The 19,901-nt window shown below is 42.0% G+C and overlaps 1 protein-coding gene across 2 annotated transcripts in view; it reads left to right on the forward strand.

The window, feature by feature from the left end:
- BOD1L1 (biorientation of chromosomes in cell division 1 like 1) overlaps window positions 1-19,901 on the forward strand; it is a 40,208-nt gene that overhangs the window by 14,811 nt on the left and 5,496 nt on the right. Inside the window, exons 10-21 of one of the 2 annotated variants that reach the window (XM_028745308.2) lie at window positions 133-5,734; window positions 7,131-7,198; window positions 8,455-8,524; window positions 12,273-12,346; window positions 12,689-12,773; window positions 12,952-13,031; window positions 13,813-13,897; window positions 15,335-15,402; window positions 16,932-17,007; window positions 17,086-17,120; window positions 18,766-18,814; window positions 19,734-19,762. In XM_028745308.2, coding sequence (XP_028601141.2) covers window positions 133-5,734; window positions 7,131-7,198; window positions 8,455-8,524; window positions 12,273-12,346; window positions 12,689-12,773; window positions 12,952-13,031; window positions 13,813-13,897; window positions 15,335-15,402; window positions 16,932-17,007; window positions 17,086-17,120; window positions 18,766-18,814; window positions 19,734-19,762 — 6,321 coding nt within the window. Of the gene's footprint in view, window positions 1-132; window positions 5,735-7,130; window positions 7,199-8,454; window positions 8,525-12,272; window positions 12,347-12,688; window positions 12,774-12,951; window positions 13,032-13,812; window positions 13,898-15,334; window positions 15,403-16,931; window positions 17,121-18,765; window positions 18,815-19,733; window positions 19,763-19,901 lie in introns of both variants that reach the window. The other variant, XM_077934523.1, reaches the window with a different exon arrangement.

The following is a 19,901-nucleotide window of genomic DNA, read 5'->3' on the forward strand; positions in this document are numbered from 1 at the left end:
CTGCACAATGCAGTTAATTCTTCCAATTAAATTCAAGGATTTCAGTTCAGACAATGAGCATGGGCTTTGACATAATTCAGGTGAAAATAGCCTTTTGCACAAAGAAATCATACTTACATTTTTATATTGCAGGGTGTTGAAAAGCCCTTCCCAAAAGAAGTGAAGGCCAGTCAAGGCAAAAATGAAGCAAGTAAACTTGTGAGAAGACTTTCAGAGACGGTGCATTCAGTTGATGAAAACAGAAATGATTCCAAGGTGGAAAAAGAACACAAAAGAAGACCATCTACTTCTCTCCAGGTGGAAGGAATGCAGCAAGATACTGAGCCCCGAGATACCAAATCTCAGATTGATAGAGCAGAGACCAGCTCAGAAGAACCTCAGAAGCAGAAAAGCATACTTAAAAATGAAAAGCATGTTAAAAAGGATGATTCAGAAATCCAAAGTTTTAGAAGTGCACCCAGGAAAGAGGCTAGATCATCAAAAGATAAAAATGAAAAAGAGAAAAGTATTTCTGAAGATAAATTATTAGTTAAGCATAAATGTAAAGGAGATGTGTTTCATAAAACAGGTGATGAGGCTGAAAATTTGCCATCTGAGAAAGGGCTGAAAAGCGAGGAGAATCTTCAGAAGCATAGCCAGCTAACAAAATCTTTTTCAGATGACAAAGCTGAACGGAAGAATAAGCACAGAAGTGAAAGGAAAACATCAGCGAACAGCAAAGATCTGAAAAGTGTTTCTGAACATGCTGTAAAAAATGAAGAAAGCTCACGTAAAGAAAACAGAAAAGACAGACAGGGTTCTATAGATAAATCCAGAGCAGACCACAAGTCTAAAAGACTGTCAAGTGATTTAAGGCCACAGAAAGAGTCTCTGGGCACATCAAAGCAGCATAGTTTTGTAACATCAAGGAAAGGGGAAGGTTATTCAGAAGACAAACATGATGCAGAATCGACAAACTCTGATAACACTTTAAAGCAAGGCGATAGTATACACAAAGACAGGCGAAAATCAAAGAATGCTTTGGAAGAGAAGTTGCTGTTAAAGTCCAGGTCCAAGAGTCACAGCAAGCAAGGCAAAATACCTGAACCTGAACTACAAGAAAGTTCCTCCAAGCAGGAATCAGGACAGAAATCCGGGCCTAATTCAGAAGAGAGTGATCCAGATAAGCAGTGTAAATCCAAAACTGAAATTAAAGGTTTTGAAGAAAATTCTGTAGAATTGGACCCTGACAGTGGAGCACATTCAGTTAGTAGTTCTCAAAAAGACTTCAGTCATCGAGTTAAGTCACAGTCAATAGAAAAATCATCTGCAAAAGAGAGAAATAAAAGTGATAAAGATTTGAGTAGTTCAAGACTGGAAAGGAAAACGTCAGCTGAAGGTCACAAGAGCAGAAGTTTGAAGCATAATAGTAAGGACATGAAAAAGAGAGAAGATGACAACAAACCAGATGACAAAGCTGTTAAACAAGTAGAGACTCATTCAAAGTTGCAAGAAAATCTGCTCACAGATAAAAGAACAACTAAAAAATCAGCTAGTGAAAGCAGAAAGGGAAGTTTTTCATTCCAAGAAATAGATAAAGGAGAAGAAAAATCATCAGCAGAAATGTCAGTCTGGACTAGTGGGCACATGTTACATTCTGAAGAATGCCAAGAGCCAATGGACATACAGTCAGAACAAAGGGACAGTAATGCACAGCATCAAATAACTCAACCTAAAGATGAAATCAGTAATAATTCACAACAAGAAACTAAATTTAAAAACAATGCCAAAGACCAAATGCATCATAATTCATTGCATGAGTTGAATAAAACTTTGCCTACAAAGGAAATCTCAAAATCTTCCCCTTCCGGTTTCAGTAACCCCAAACAAAAGTTTGAAAAGACTCCTACGAAAGAAATGGATGTGCCAAGTGATGCCTTTAAAAGTGAAGAAAGCAGTTCTCCAACCAAGCAGCTATCAAATGAAGGTGTTGTCCATCAAAAATCCATGGATATGACTGTTGCAGAAGTCAAAAACCCTTTGAGTGATGTATCTATGGAGGAATCTTTTAATTTGGATAGGCCAGCTAATAAAGATACCATTTCAGACAATGAAGTACATACTGCTAAAACAGAACAGCATGGTAGCATTGTATTCGATGGTAACATAAAAGAGAGTGATATCACTGGCATGGAAATTTCTAACGCAGGTGACAAAGGGCACCTAAGTTGTAAAGAAGTGACTGAAGAGAAAACGAGTGGCTTTATATGCATTCAAGAAGATACTATGCAAAAGATTACTGGAATTGCTTTAACTGGCAGTATGAAGAGTGAACAAATGACCAGCCCAACTATAGTATTTACAGAGGTATGTGCAAACAAAGGCAAAACAAATGAAAACCATACTGTCAGTGGTGTAGTAGAATTGTCTTCAGGGTCAGTGCCCAAGAACACTCCAGAAGAAATTGGTGAAATGTCCATGATGGCTAGTAAACGAGGAGGTGATTTAAGAAGAGTCACTGAAGATAAAAATGAAAACAATGTAGTAGGCAGCAGTGTAGGCAGCAGCAGCAGTTGTGTTAGCATCAGCAACAGCATGGAGACTGAGGTGACTGTTATCGGGACCAGCACAGAGAGAACTGCTGGGAGTGCTGTAACAGCTACTAGCACTGGAGGAAGCCAAAGTGAAGAAGGTACATCAGTCCATTTGCAAAGAGAAGGCGATGCCACTATTACTTGCTCAGAAGAAAAAAGTGAGACTGCTTTGAGCTGTACAAGTATAGAAGCAGATGAAGGTTTCACTGTGGGATGTTGGACCCCAAATAAGGAAGGTCCTCATTCCATATCAGAATGTCCTGTCACAGCGACCGAAGAAAGTGGTGTTGGCACTGAAGGACTTAGCGTGTGTGAAAGTTCCTCAATCAAGGAGGAAGAAAGTGGAGAATGCATTGTGAATTATGCAGAAGAACATTCTAAACAATTAATCAATGAAACTAGGGTAGAACTTGAACAGACTGTGAATAGTGTTGAAGCAGAAGAGAAAGATGATGCGGTAACCAGCGCAGGTTCTGAAGAAAGGTGTGTGGCTTCCGTCTGTAGCGGTACAAGCAACTTTGACAGTGCTACTACCTGCCTCAGTGAAGTAGAAAGTGATGGTGCTGTTACCAGTGCGGGTACTGAAGCGAAGGATAGACCTGTGACAAGTGAAAATCCAGATGAATTTCGTAGTAATGCAGCTGGAAGTGAGCATGCTAAAGCTGCTGAGGGTGCTGTGACTTGTACGGCTGCCGAAAGAGGAAGTCCTGGCTCTGCCATCTGTTCGGTGACTGGTACTGACTCGCAAGATGAGCGTGCTGTGACTGGCGTGTGTGCTCAGACGGCAAACAATGTGGCAACTGGGCCGCATGCTGACAAGAGTGAAGACATTGTGAATGGTGAGAGTGCCGTCACCAGCACAGGCATAACAGCAGAAGATGGTCCTGAAGCTGCAGCTGCGTGCACTGGTTTGGAGGACAGCAATGAAGGTTTTGCAGCAGCTTCAGATACACAAGAAAAATACGAGTTTGCCACAGACAGTACAGCAGCTAGAGCTGAAACGAACATCATTGATGTCAGTCAAGGTTCCTATGATGATGAAGGTTGTGTGACTAGCACTGGTGCAAAAGAAGACGATGATGAAGGTGAAAATTTTGTTACTAGTACAGGGAGAGGGAACGAAGAAGTGGAACAGACTTTGACCTGTACAGAAACAGAAGAAAGTGAAAGGGTGCTGATTTGTGTTGGAGCCAAAGAAGGTGGAAGTTCCTCCATCTGCCTTGCTGCAGGCCAGCTTAGAACTGACTTGGGTGAGCTGACCTCAGATGTCGATAAAGGTGCTGTTGACAGCATGACAGGCTTAGAGAAAGACTTGAAAATTGATGATATCCACAACAGTACAAAGGGAGTGGTTGAAAGTAGCACCACTAGTGTTGGTGTGGCCAGTGAAAATGTTACGGCATTTGGTGCAAAGAAAGAGTCTCAATTTACTGAGAATTATGAATGTGACGTGATTAGTGCAACCTCAAAGCAAGGTGTGGATCAAGAGTCTGCTGTGGAAGAGAAGAATGAGGATGCCACATCTTTCATAGATATCAGGAAATCTGAAGGCCCGTTTAGGATAGGCTCAAAGAAAGTAGCTGTTCTCTCAGCATCTGCTAATGAAGATGAGAGAAGTGAAGGTGAGACCATCTCTACAAGTGTGGTCAAAGTGTGCCCTACCTCTGCACAGTCTTCTGCTAAGCATGTTGATCAAACACCACTTGTTGCAAAAGCAGTTGAAAACCTTGAGAAAACCCCAAGCCTCATCAGTACAGAAGATTTCAACACCCCTATGCCTAGCACAGCTGTTGAGTATATGAATCAGGATGGAACTGCTAGTAAACAAAATAATGTTTCTACCAGTATCTTGGAAGAATTTGAAGCCCCTATGCCAAGTGCAACAATAGAAGATGGCAAAAGTGCATTTCTTACTATACAAGCTGCAGAAAAGACCACTACTGTGGAAATGGATGCTATTCCCATGCCCAGTATCTCAACTGGAAGTGTTGATGAAGGTAATACAGTTCATAGCAAAGAGGAAAGGGATGAATGCACTGTGATTTCCACAAGCATAGTTGAAGAGTTAGAGACTTCCATTTCCCAGGAAAGAACTGAAGATGCAGGTGAACATTTCCCCTTAAGATCGGAACAAACTGCAGACACAGCTATGATCTCAACAAGCTCAGTGGAACAGTTTGAGACTTCTGTGTCTCCTGTTGAGACACAAGAGATTGATCAGGTCTGTAGAACCCAAGGAAGGTTTGAGACTTCCACTATCTCTACTACAGAAGGATGTGACAAAACCATCCATGGTGCATTTGTGCCAGTAGAAGCTAAAGAAAGAACTACGGGTGCTGGAGTTTCCACAGAGGGAGCAGAACATGTTCAGGAAGCCACAAGCCAAGAGATTGAATTTGTGGTTCAAAACACTGAAAACAACAACCAGAGTGCTGTAATTTTGGTTCAGAAGGGAGGAGAGTATGATGCTCTTGGACTTAGTGTTGCCACTGCTAAACCTGACAAAGAGTTGGTTGCCTTGAGTGCAGACATGCCGGAGGATAGTATAGCAGCCGGAATAGTGGAAGAATGTGACAGTGTCTCTACTGTTGCTGTCTCAGAGAAAACTCTACTTGAATATTCAAGCAAAGAAGTTGAAGATGAACATGTGCTTCAAAAAGAAAGCCAAAGATTCCATCAGGGGGAACCTGAGGGTGCTGTGGAAGAATTAACCACAGATGACACCACAAGCACAGAAATGCCTGAAAATACAGTGCAATCTGATAGCATAGGAGAAAGCCTTGGCACAGAAATTTTGAACCCTTCTGTCAGTGATGGAACATCCACCGAAGACCGTGTGCATGAATGCAGAACCCAAGAGAGTGGGCAACATACCGAAGTTCCATCTGGTATGCCACTGGAACAGAAAAGTGGGGATGTAAATTTAGCAATAGGCGATATTAGTCACAAGCCAGTATTAGAAACTGACCTTGGTGAAACAATGGATCTCCCCAACAGGAAATGCTCGACTTCATTACTTGTCGAATTGGGGGGAAATTCCAAGGACAGAGCACTTGGAGGAGGAACAGTTCAGGGTCGTCACTTGGCTGACATAGATGCTAAAGCGGATGGCCAGAATGAAGAGGAAGCGTTTTCTCAAGGGAGTGCAGCATATCAGTCTGGTAAGTTCCTTACGTACTGCAATATTTTGAGACTTTGGAATTTAATGATTGGGGTGTGTAGGAAGTTAGACTTAGGAGCCAGCTAGCATAAATAAGCAAACTGCCTGCAGTTGATCAAGTATACAAAGAAATAATATAGTAAACAAAGTTGAGATTTTCCTATTTAATATAGTTAAGAACAGGATTAGGGTCAACTTTAGAGTTTTAAGGATAGCAGCTAGACTATTGGCTAGCACGAAACCTTCATTTTTTTTTGTTATTCAGCAAAATTTATATACCACTCTAAGCAGTTTTATTTACAACATTTCTATGAAACCCCTGAAATCAAATTTCCAAGAAAGGTGGCAATGATGAATAAAATTCAGTAAATCATGGTGCTAAAACCACAGCAGAGAGAATATGCACCTGAGGTTAAAATTCTTGGGGAACGAAAGGTCTCTGCCTGCTGCCCGAAATATATTGGTTTAGGTATCCGGCAGGTAGGTTTTATGTGGCATTACCCATTGAAATGAATAAACATAACTAAGGCAGGTATAATAACTTCAATGGGTAATTTAAACTGAGTAAAACGTACTTGGATACCACCCACACTCTTTATCTGCCACATCAGACTTCAGATAGTGGGGGCACTTTGAAGCAGTAACTTGCAGTATGAAGTATGAAGTAGTGCAAAGAATCAAACCTTTATAAAACTGAAAATTGCCTTACAATCCTATACCTTTGAAATCATGGTGTGTAAATGTTATATTCTTTCATCACCAGGGTTGTGTTGGATTTGGCAATATCTGGAAGAGTTAGGAATTTCTAGAACTGTTCTGTTTTGTGGAACAGACAATGAAGTTCATGTTTAACTTTCTAACTGGGATATCCTCTGAAGCAGCGTCATGGAAGGCTTGGTTATTTTAAACCCACCAGTTCCTAATGAAACACAGAGAAAGGAACAGTTACCTGCACCAGAAGCTTCCATCTTTAATGATCTTGTAGCATAGCCTGAATGGAGAGAGAGATTAGCTTGCTTTTGCCTAGATATAAAATGCCACAGAGAATAAGGAATCTTGCAAGTAAGTTTAATTGTAAAATCTTTACTGAAGAGAGCCAAAGGCACAACAGGGACACTGTATGCCCATTTCATCCCCCAAGAGGAATGTAGTTTGAGGGCGCCTGCTTCTGTCAAAGAGCACAAAGCATAGAGACACTGTTGATTCATATGCTAAGGCCTTGTAAGAATATGCTGAATACTGAGCTTGCTGATAAAATAATATATTAATAGAGTGATGCTTGGGATTCTAGACAAAGGACTCTATGAAGGAATGCAGTTAATAGATATTGCAAGACAGCAATAACATTGCAAGGAGTATAATCAAATGAATATAAACATTTAAATTGCTTTTGTTAGACAGCAAAGAAATTCATCCAATTGTGACTGAAGAGCTGGAACAAAGGACCAGGATGACAGCTATTGAGGTATTATGGTGTTTTAAAAGATTTTATTCCTTATACCTTTGATTTAGTTTCTGGACGTAACTAGGGAGAAAAGTTAATTTATTTGAATTCTTTCCCCCATCCCAATAAATTTATATTGAAACTTTTTCATCCTGCAGTACAATATAAAACAAGCTAACTAAAAATAAAAAAGGAAAGGGAAAGCAAAGTTAATACAAAGCCATCTTTCAGAGGTAGATCTTAATCAAGTATCACACAGAAAGGGCTGGACTCTCCCAGCTCTCACCCAGGAGCTTCCCTTTCTTCTCCCACTCTGGGAGATCTTACCTTTCCAGCCTTTCACGCAGGGTCATTCACTAGCCAGCCATCTCCATCATGTGCGTACAGTCTCCTCCCTCAGTGATCCAGAGCAGAAACCACTCAAAAAAAGAAACAAAAAGAAAAAGAAGCAGGAATATATTTTTAAAAAGTTTTTCTCTCTAAATTCACTCCAAATTGTACACAGAATCCTCTTTCTCAGTTCTGTCTCTGCCAGGTCAGAATATTCCGTAATCTCTCCATCCATGGTTCCATTCCACTTCTGCAATATCATAATTCCACTGCAAGACTTTTTTACTTCTCCAGGCACCTGTCCTCTCCATTCCATCATCTACTGCCTCCAGCTTTATCATTCTACTCTCTTCTTCTGGCAGGCCTTGTTCTGGCAATCAATATTTTTCTCCAAAGCTTCTGTGTCTTTAACCTCATCTTTCTCTTGACCATTTTCATTCACCACCTTATCCATCTCAGTTCAGATCTATTTTAGTTGCTCATCCAGTAATTGCTGTATGATGCCAACAGTCAATGGAGTGTCCAACAGTGTTTTCGCCATATTGAGTGTTCTTGGTCTTATTGACAACTCACTCTCCACTTTAAGGTTTATAGTCTCTGCCTTAAAAGCTTGAGTCTCCTGTCTTCTTATCTCCAGACCTTATTCTTTTCCCACAGTTTCACTTTGCAGCCAACACTTTCATCAAAGGGATGGAGGTTGAAAATAGCTTTCTAACTTTTAGAACACCCCTTAGCCATTTATGTTGATACTGCATGTCAAATTTCAGACTCTCAAAGGAACTTTTCTGGATTTTATTACCAGAATATTCAGATTTTCCATACAGACATTTCCATACCTGTGAAATAATGGTTATCCAGTTTAGTGTAAGTACTGGATAATTTAACAAACTGAGCATGCCCTAACTACTAATTTTTGGAGTCCTGAAAGATTTTCCTTCACTTCGTAGGACCCACAGTGTAGAAGCATGGAAGAAGAAAACCTTTCTGAAGAGATTCAACCAGAATTGATTTCCAAAGGTAAATTCCTGTTTCTAACAGCAGTGATAAACTGTTGCAGGTTATAATCTTCGGGATGAATCAATAGAATTAAATATTACATTTCATAAAACATCTGATCCACATCAGGAGGTTAGTCATGCAGCCCTGATTGTTCCTGGGGAGTGAGACTTGCATTTAGTGCAGCTTAATTTAAGTGCCGAATGCAAGTCCTGCTGGTTTCCGGTGGGTGCAGATCTGTCAGATTTTATTTATTTATTTATTTATTTATTTATTTATTTTAGGGTTCTGTAAATTCTTTATTGTACATCAGTTAAGCAAAAAGAAAAGAAAAATTCCCTTTTGCACAGCAACTGCTTAGGGCCCAGCCTGAACACCATGCAAGATGCCGTGTACACAATCCACTAATTGCAATAGCAGGACCAAAAAAACCCAAGTGACTGGAATTCAAGACCAGTTCTGTTGCACCTGTTGAATCCAACTGCCAGTTGACAGAGGAAGGCGTCAGCCATACAAAAAAAGGCTGCCACTACAATCACTAATAGTTTGGCCTCTGCATTAACACCAAAACTTTGTGAGCTCTCTAGCCTGTCTCAAGTCTAGCTCTTTTCTCAACGAGAACCCCACATTTTGTTGAATGGCTGTGGCTGCTGACCCATATTTGGAGGCCTCTTTCCCCAAGTCATTTTGCTATATGCAGCGTGGGGCCCCCTGCTGCTATTTCTCCCTCATACAATGAAGCAGAGGCAGCGGTGAACAATCGTTGAATGTTGCTGGTAGCCTCAGAGGCTCCACAGCATGCCCACAGCCCTACAGATGCCCACATCGTGGTAAATGAAGTAGCAGAGGCCAGCAAAGGTGAGCGCTGAGAGCAGGTAGAGGCCAGTGTTGGCCAGTTTAATAGATGTCTCTCCATGGACATAGTCAGTTACTGTTTGCCCAAGGCCCCAGTGACCGTGGAGTGTGAGAGTGGCAGCCAACGAGTAGTCCATGGTTGGTCCAGGATACAGGTAAGCTCCAGGCAGGAGCCCAAGCAGGAGGTCCAGTGCAGAGAGGCAGCCTTGGAACCAGCGACTCCCCACCGTGGGGTCTGCCCAGCCCCACCCGCAACAGCCCCGCCACCATCTTGCACCGTTTGCCGTCCAGATCTATCAAAGGTTATACAAGGTCAGGCAGTTGACAGGTGGGTGTCAGAAGCAGCCCCCAGAAGGCTGAACAAAAGTGGTTCCCCACTCTTGCCATAGTGTTAAGTGTACTAAACTGAACTAAAAGTAAATGTCTGAAAAACTATTCCGCTGCACTAGCTGTTTCAGTAGTTCCATCAGTACAAGGACTTCCGGCTGTGCAATGGAATGTCCCCTCCCTCTCCCTGTGTGCCCCCTAAATCTGTTCTGGGTGTTTCCCCCAACCCTCAAGAGCAAATTTGGGAAGGGTGCAGAGAGGCCATGGGTAGAGGGTATTGTTGTGCATATGGAACTACTGCCTTGGTAAAGTATTTCACAATTTCTAAGATATTTACAAGGGAGTCCTTTTGCTCTGATATGTAATTCTTGTTATATAAGGCAAATGTTAAATTTGCAAAACTTTTATTAGAGACATTTTTAGAGCACTCCCTCTGCTTTGTTTGAGATTATTCTACCTAGGTAAAAGGAAGTTGTTTATAAAATAATCATGTCTTCTGTCAGGGCTGAGTGTGCACAGCAGACAGTGAATTTCATAGTTTGAAACTGCAAGGAATGTAAACACCCCATTGCTGTTTGAGAAACTAAGATCCAACTCTGTCTTTAACAGTATATTTAACAACTGAAATGCTCTCTTGTAGTTTAATGTAGTATCAATGAAAGGAACCGTGTACGTGTTTTCAGTGGTTTAGAGAAAGAGCATTGTTTTTGGAAGGGGTTCTTGGATTAATACCAGTAGCTAGCTATATTCTACGTTTACAATAGGAAGTTCCAGTAAATCAGAATTTTAAACATTTTAAAGTTGGAATAAGCAACTGGGAGGCACAGGCTTCCTGCCTATTGCTCAGCATAATCCTTCAACCCCAAGAGGCCTCTCTCTCTGCAGTGCCTGGGAGCAAGCAGCCGACATGCATAAGAAAGAGAGGGCTCTTGTAAAGCCTTTGCTGCTGCTCATGATGGAAAGGAGGGGTTGAGGAGCCCGTTTACCGTCTCCTGACTGCTGGAAAGTGCGTCAAGACAGGGAACAGGCTAGAGGCTTATGCACATCTGACACTTGAATCCCTTTCCTGACAAGTGACATCGGAAGAGGAAACCTGGTTGGTAGCCTCCGCATTACTGTACTGCAATGTGAAAGAATTAGAATTGGTACTACAGGATGCTGCCCGTGAAGTGGCCAATAAGAATTTGGATATTGGGTGGGGGTGGGGGTGCAAACTGTTATAAAGCAGGAGAAAAAGCAGATTCCTGAGCACAGAGTGTAGCTGCTATAGTCCCAGAAAAGTTTCCTCTGAAATAAGGCTTACCTATAAATAATAGCATAATGGGGGTTTGATTTTTTTAGTGGGAGCATTTCAGTACTGCTGCTGAAATCCACATGAGCGAATTTATATCTAATGGGGATAAAATGCATATGCATTGGGATGCAGTAGGCCAGGCATGGCCAAATTTGGCCCTCCAGCTGTTTTGGGACTACAACTCCCATCACCCCTAGCTAACAGGACCAGTCATCAGGGATGATGAGAATTGTAGTCCCAAAACATCTGGAGGGCCAAGTTTGGCCATGCCTGCAGTAGGCACAGCACCTCTGAACTGAAGCCCATGGATTGGAGTGGGGAGGTGAGTAGTACGGTCTGCCTGAGGACTGTTTCCCGTGCCCTTACATAGAAATATTATTTTTCTGTACAAGTTTCTAGCTTGTCAGCAACCTTTTTCAGCTGTGGGCCAGTCCACCGTCCCTCAGACCATGTGGTGGGCCAGACTATATTTTGAACGAAAAAATGAACGAATTCCTGTGCCCCACAAAGAACCCAGAGATGCATTTTAAATAAAGGCACACATTCTACTCATGTAAAAACACGCTGATACCCAGACCGTCTGTGGGCCAGATTTAGAAGGCGATTGGGCTGCATCCAGCCCACGGGCCCTAGGTTGCCTACCCTGTTCTAGCTGAAACTTGTTTGCATAGTTCTGAGAACACTTCATAGTAGCTCTTAAAATCCATCTTGAACTTGTGGTTAACATACTGTTAAGGAAATGTAGGTATAAATCAGGAAGTCGCCACTTTAAATCTCATATCTGCCGGAAGTCACTAGGAAGCTGTCTACATCTACAATATAGAGATAATTGGTTGACCTTACAGATTCATGAAATGATTGAGTGTCACGGGGCTGCCAGGGAACGTCTTTGAGGAGCGGGAACAGTCAGAGGGAGATAGAGAGGAAGTGACGGATGGGAAAGAGGGAGAGAGCCCAGAGGCAGGAAGGCTCTCCGATGCTGAGGCAGAGCCCCAGCACCGCACAGGAAAGGAGAGGGGTAAAACGCAGGGATCAGAGACGTCCCCACCTTTTCTGTTGGAGGAGAAGCTGGAGAAGACCACTCCCCGAATCTGAACCGGACAATTCAGACGCATGATTGTAATGTGCTGCTTGTACATATGTAAAATAAAGAACTGTAAATATCTCTCTGAATGAGCAGAGGGTGCTTATTGAGAAGAGCATATACAAGCCATCACATTGAGACACTGCTTTGTAAAGCATTTTGAATGAATTAATAGTCCTTTTTTCTGCCTTTCTGCTTTTGTTTTTTAGCACTTGAAACAACAGACACTTCAGTCGTAACAGAAGCAGTAGAAGTCCAAGTTTCTAGAGAGAAATCATTAGAGGTTTGCATTTCTTTCTTGTTTTACTTTTCTTTATTGAAGATTTTTTTTCCTTTTTAAAAAAAAATAAAATACAGCTTTTAGGAGCCTGCCTATCAAAGGCATGATTTCTATATTGGGATAGCTAAATGAAACCACCTTGTTCCGGGGCAGTATCGCTCTTAATAGCAGACAATGGAGGCAAGCAAGCATGGACAGCTGTAACTTTGACGCTCTGCTTGGCATCTTCCCTGATTCATCTTGGCTGGCTGCTGTTCAGAACAGAATGCTGGACTAGTTCCACTTTCAGTCTTGATCCAACATGGAAATATTTACTTTCTCATCTATTTCCTCTCCTCCTCTTAGTTGCAGGTAGAAATACCTGATCAGAAGGAAGAGAGCTTCATGCCAGAAACAGACAGACATCCTGGTATCGAAGAGGGTGAATCAGGTAGTTTACAAATAAACTCTCCTACTTTGTTGTCTCTGGCAAACATTTGACTAGTTTGCATGGGATGGTTTGCAGGCCAATCTGATTTAGGAAAAAAATACGTACAAGGTTTCAGCACTCATTATCCTAAGTCTTCAGAAAATGTTTTTTTTAAAAAAGGGTTAAATTTATTTTGCAGATCATGGTCCAGCATGTCAGATTTTGGGAGAAGAAGCTGAAGAGAGCCAGTATTTTGAAGCCAGAGCAGAATCTAATACGGTATACTTTAAATCTGTTTTCAGATATATTACTTCTCAACATACTGCTTGGAATGCTTGCTCAAAGTCAACACAGCCCTCGCCACATTCCCCATAACGGGGGCAACAGCATCCATTAATTCTCATTACTGTCAGTGCAATCAGTCGTGGAACGTAGGATCAAAAATGTAACAAAACAACAACATAAGCACTTCTCAGAGAATCTCTCGTCCCTTATAAACAGCTGCTTGTTGTAGCTTTCCTCAAAGTAAACTGCAAATGAGCTTCCTAGAAGACAGTTTTACCTTCAGCCTTTTCAGTGACGTCTCTTTTCAAGCCAGCTTTAGGATCGTAGTTCGGATTGACATATTTACTGACAGATGAGCATTTTCTTTAAATTCTTTCGTGATTTATAGTAGTTTCAGAGATAATTAAAAACAGTGCAGCTGGTATTTTCTCTGGAGATTAATTCCCATGGTGCTTGGGCAAGCTATAGTTTCTCCCACTCTAGTCACTCACACATCTGATAGGCTTTCTCGATTCCACATCAGCGAACAATCCAGAGCATGTAGGAGGAATTAATCCCATGTTGCATGTGTTACGCAGAGATAAGAACGACAGATAAACCTTGGAAGCTTTTTGGAAGGAGGTGTGGCTCCTCCTCAGAAGCGGCTTATCAGTTATTTCTGTCAGAATAATTTACGTAACTAGTTGTGGTGGCAACCTTTAAATGTAGTAGTTCACAATGCCGTTCTGTTAGTACTACAGCACGCAGTATTTTAACATGTTTTATAATTTCATAGGAAACAACTTCCAGGGACTCAGAAGATACCCTTGAAGGTGATGCCAAGTCTCTGCAACCTTCATCAGAAACTGCAGAAGGAAAAGGTAACATCAGAGTTACAGAATTTTTCTGAAAGGGTTAAAAGACACCTTTCATTTTGGGGGAGGGACCAATGAAAGCCTTTGTTGGTGTTGGGTTGGCAACCCCAGTTCTTTTCTCTTTATTGCCAATTAATTTTTATAAGTTTTCCAAATTTTTAACAAATTAATTCAAATTTGACACAAATGTAAAAGTTGACCTCTACCCCCCCTTTCAAGATGCAACTTTTCCCTCTCTCCTTTGCTACTCACAGTAAAATACTTTTTCTTAATTTCTAATACTTTTCCATCCATTCCTATTTCCATCGACTGTGCATGTTCAATTCCTGCTTAAACTTTTCTCTGGCTATTTTCCTAATTAATCAAATAGAGTTAATCTTCCTTTATCAATCCATATAAATCATTAATCATAATTTTAAATCATATTTCTTCCAATAGAACTTAGTCATCCTGTCTTTACACATTTGCAACATTCTAATTAACAGTACTCAAGTTTTACAGACTCCAGAAACATCTCCTGGTCTACCTTGTTATGCAGTTCCCTTTTCAGAAAACAGACAACCCCAGCTCCAAAGAGCCTCCTTCCTGCTGGATGGAGAATAGTCCGCCCATGTCTGGACCACAGTCTAGTGAATAAGTAGAACTGATGCTCCTGTGTACAGTCAAACCTCGGTTTTCGGACATCTCGGCTGCCAAACATTTTGGAAGCCAAACACCAAAAACCCGGAAGTGAATGCTTCCGTTTTCTAATGCCCCTCAAAAGCCAAACAGCTTCCAAGGCATGTTTCTCAATTTTCCCCATTGAACTTGCTGGCGTCCCTTTGAGCCTCGGTTTTCAAATGTTTTGGAAGTCGAATGGACTTCCGAAACGGATTACGTTGGAAAACTGAGGTTCCACTGTATTAAGCAAATATCCTGTTCCCTTGCATACCTACCCCGTAGAACAGGGGTAGGCAACCTAAGGCCCGGAGGCCTGATGCCGCCCATTTGCCTTCTCAATCCGGTCCCCGGACGGTTCGGAAATCAGCGTGTTTTTACATGAGTAGAATGTGTTCTTTTACTTAAAATGCATCTCTGGGTTATTTGTGGGGCATAGGAATTCATTCATCCCCCCCCCCAAAAAAAAATAGTTCAGCCCACCACATGGTCTGAGGGACAGTGGACCGGCCCACGGCTGAAAAAGGTTGCTGACCCCTGCCATAGAAGCACAGGTGTATGCAGTGATACATGATGCAGCAAACTGTAGGATAGGTTATAGCAGCTGCATATTCGTTGATGTTTATCTAGATTGTCAAAGAAGTCGAAATGATGGGGTGTGCTGCAAGTGAAAACCAGGCAATGTACAATTCAGAGGAAGTCACTGGTTTAAGCAATTTCTCAAAAATGATGGTGGGGATTTAATTTGTGTTTTTTTAAAAAATTAAAAAACGTTTTTTCCTGCAGATGAGATTGTTGGCAAAGCGGATATTTGTGAAAAGTCAGATGAGAAATCCAGTGTAAATCCTGTTGAGGCAAGTAACATGGCCTATTCTGATAGTTATTTGAAAGTATACTTTCCTGATGGATGGCTGGTGAAGGGAAGGGAAGGGAAGATCTCCCAGGATGGGAGGATGGGAGAATAAAAGGAGGAGAGAATTTGCTGAATTCTGAGAGAAGTACCCAGTAAGTCTAGTTGCTTCAACCAGAACTGATCCTGTATTCTGTGTATATTCTGAAGTGCACGTTGGAATGGTCGTGAGCACTTTTATCTGGAAAGTGCCTCACTAATTGGTCCAAGCAGGCTACTGGGGGCTGTAATAAGCCGCAAAGCCACTCCCGAACTAAGGAGGGGGGGTTGCGGGCTCACCCCCCCCCTCCACATTCTTGCGGGGCTGGCGCCAGCCCCGCGCGACTCAGGGATCCCCATTAGTATTCATCTTCTGCAGCGCCAGCCAATCGGCTGGCGCTGGGGGCGGGCCCACCTGAGGGCACTTAAGGTCAGGGCAGCCCTTTTCCTCCTTTGCAGCGGCCGCGGTTTCCCACCCACCCGCCCTTTAGGTGTGCATTCGGACTTTGCTATGGGCTTCGGCTGGTCGCCGCAAGGTGCCTGGTAGGAGTTTTTCCATTTGGCTAATTGGCTGAATTCTGAAGCCACTTGGTTTTTTCGCCTACCTCGTAGCAAAACGTCACAACACCTTGGTTTTGGCGGTTAGGCATTGGCCAGGGTATTGTTATGCAAATGAGGACGGGGGGGGGGGGAGGATCGCCATCACCTCTCCCAATTCTTGAAGGGTAGTTCGTTAAAGGACTCCGGGGGGCGTCGCCTCGTCCGAAACCTACGGAGGCTAGGGCCTAAAGCGCGCTCCCGAGCGGTAACCCCATGGGGAGCGCCTAGGGATGTGCATCTCGGGGGCTCCCCCTGTTGGTGTTTAACCCTTCCCGGTTAGACCGGATAGTCTGTTAGGGCCAATGCCTAAGGCCAATACCGCTCTTACCTGTAATCAATAAAGTTGTGGCCATTTTTCGCCCATTAATCTAAATTCTGGTGTCCGGTGTCTTTATTTATTCTATCTGTGGGAGGGGGCGGGAATCGCCACGCAAACCACTCAAAATAGCTCCACTGGTTGACCTTCACACAAATACTAAGTAATTATTATCATTGTGAATAACGTTGGTGCACACCAGAGCTTATAAATGGTTTAACTTTCCTTGGCTATTAAGAATCCATCCCAGCCATGGTTTTGAGTTCAATGGGAGAGGAGACTTTAGTGGATTTTTAACTCTCCACTGAAATAGTGAAACTTAAAAGAAAATATTTGACTTAATCTATGGTGTGTGAGAGAGGTTGGGAAAGACACGCTATCATAATGCGACTATAATGTGAAGAATCACTATTTCTGGACATGTTGTGTTAGTTTTGTGGGCACTAGTCAGTGAACGCTTACCCAGCAATAAATTGGTTAGTCCTTTAATGTAACACAAAACTCTTTGTTCATAATCCAGTTGCCTTAGTGGACACCTTGAGTTGACTTAAACAACATTTGTTTGTCCTTTTGTTTAGGAAAAAAAGCAAGTACCAGTTAAGCGGAAAAGAGGAAGACCCCGTAAATATCCTATTGAAATAATGGCATTGCTTGGTAAGTACAGTGCTGTGTCACCATGGAAAATGTACTTCAGCATTTCATTAAACTCAGGAGGTTTATTTTTCCTTTCAGGTCAAGTTTCAGAAGCTGACTCAAGAACTGGAAATGTAAGCATTTGGATGGATATTCTGTTTGGATGCTCACATATTGTGGGATTGCTGGCTCTCTGTGGAACACTGTTTTATACTTTTTTCAATTGCAATAACACAACATTGGCCAGGATCCCGTGGGCTATTAAGCTGGTTCCCTGAGCTCAAGGCATTACCCTTGTTTTCTCCCACACTATAGCGGATTATTTTTTAAATGGAGGGGACCTTCAAAAATAGTTGTGAGAGTCAGATAACTCGAGATTTCCACTGGGTTGGTGCAGATTTCCTTTTTTTGTCACCTGCCTTGGAGGTCTGTTGTCAGGCCAGGAAGACAGTATATGAAATACCTTGCCTGAATCTTAATTACCGGTAGTTCTATGGATCAAAGCCCTTTCCTTTGTAAAAAGCTTATATATATATATATATATATATATATGCTTTCGTAGATTTTCACGGGTACATATATATATATGGGTGTGGGTGTGTTTATTAATCTGTGCACTCATATGTCATATTCATTTCAATGTACTAGTCATCAAATTAGGTATCATGTGACAACCTGGACAATTTTGTATTTTCTTCATGCTATTATTTTTATATCCCTCACTTTCTCCCAAAGGCACCCAACACATCAGTAACAATATCATTAAAAACAGTTGAAAAGCAATCAGGTTCTCTCACTCCATTATTTCAGGGTTGCCAGTATCTTTCATCCACCAAATGGCTGGGTAAACAGGAATGTTTTTAAATTCCTCCTGAAAGCCAGTAATGAGGGAGAAGGAGAAACCTCACTCGGCAGGGCAGTCCACAAATGGGCACTGACATGGTCAGCCCCTAGTGGAGGCACCAACACCATGTTTGCCTGTTTGCCATAAGGCATACCATCTCTGTGGGAGGAAGGCATAACTGCTACTGCATAAAAGAATATTAAACTGGTGGTATGAATTGACCCAAAACATGTCAACTACTGGATCACTGCAGCACTTAGTGATTGGCAGCTGAACGTGTGAGCTTCATTGAAAGCAGTGGTTTTAAAATGTTTGCCAGCTCACAGAAAAGTCAGCTGTAGATTTCATGGCAAAGCCAGGTTTGTTGTTGTGTGATCTGAGAAATGGTCTTGAGTTGTAAAATGTACTGCATATTAGATTTTTGCGAGTCTTTGGACCGTAACAAAGAATGTGCGTGTGCATATTAGATTATTTTATTTTTATTTGCATTAACTGAAGAAACAGTATAGCCCTCTTCATGACTTATCATCTTAAGAGAGAACGCATGTAGAGATTAAATTCAAATACGCACCATTCACCCTGCGCCCACCCACAGGCACCTGAGTTTTTTGGCACTTTCACACAGTAGAGATCCTTGCATATCTACGGAAGCCACTCATGGGACTAGGAATCCTGATCTTCCAGGGTTCCCGCTCTTGCAAGGAGCCTCCATAGATCTGCAAAGCTCTGTGCTGCAGAAATGCACTGTCAATGTCTGAAGGAGTCGGGAGACATGTGGCTTCATTTGGGGTGGGGTGGGGGAAACATCTGTCCTCACAACCCCATTCAGTGGGTGTTTTCTCTTTGGGTGATAAGACCTAAACAGGGCCTGAACGTGTTTTAATTTTTCTAATCCTGCACTATAGAAATATACTGCTGTTTTTGTTTTTAATTAGATGCTGCAGTCTTCAGGTTCTAGCAGTAGACAGATGATTACTCCAAAAGGTAATTATTTTTTAAAAATTCTCTTTGGAAAGGAAGAAAGAGTGGAAAGGATGAGGTGCATCTGTAACTCAGCCATTTTTCTTTAAAGAGTTACTACTCCAGAAATTCAGATATAGCCTTATACAGTGGTCCCTCTGGTTATGAACTTAATTCGTTCCAGAGGTCTGTTCTTAAGCTGAAACCGTTCTTATCCTGAGGTGCGCTTTCACTAATGGGGCCTTCCGCTGCGCGCGCACGTCTGGGACGCAATTTCCGTTAGTATCCCGGGGCAAAGTTCACAACCAGGAGCAGCTACTTCCGGGTTAGCGAGCCACATAACCTGAAGCGTTCATAACCAGAGGTACCACTGTATAAACTCTTGTGGGTCTACAAAATAATGGTAGTTCTGAGGTGCATGCAAAGACCTTCCCCCGTCTATTTCAAAGATGAGTAGAACACTTTGTCCAACTTCCAAGTGGACTGATTTCAGTGGGATTGACGTGGATGCCAGAGATTTCCCACTTCTGTGAGTAGGGCAGTTTAGGGTGCTTGGGTCAAATGGCAAAGTAACCACTGTGACTCACTGCTTCATACGCTGTTCCAGTAAGATTTTGAAGCAAAGCAGCTGCATGATTTACTCAGGCTGCTGGCATGGGAAGTAACCAATTGCATCCACCTTTTTACCAGACTGTAGCATTTACAACTAACATCAAGCATTTCAAAATCTTGAGCTGCCTTCTGTTTGCCATTGGTTGACATCTCTGCCAGAAATAACTTAATTTTTGCTTTATTATGCTGTGGCGAATTTTTTAAAAGTTCCTTGGTTGGTCATTTAAGTTTAATTTAAACTTCATACGAAAAGTGACGGTTATAACAGTTTGTGTGTTCAGAGTTGCAGTTTATGTAGAGTTCTTAACACATTTTTTTCTTCCTTTTTTAGTCACAGGTTCATTGAATGAGAGACACAAAGTAAGTTCAAGATCTTTTAGTGCAAATTGTTTTCCACTTTGATCCTAAAAATGTTTGATTTTTGTGGAGTTGTATAATTTAGCTTAGGGTCATTTCTCTAATGAAAACTGTTTCATTGGAATTGAGTTACTGAATGAAA

This window comes from Podarcis muralis, chromosome 9 (genome assembly GCF_964188315.1).
Source record: "Podarcis muralis chromosome 9, rPodMur119.hap1.1, whole genome shotgun sequence".
Lineage (NCBI taxonomy): Eukaryota > Metazoa > Chordata > Lepidosauria > Squamata > Lacertidae > Podarcis > Podarcis muralis.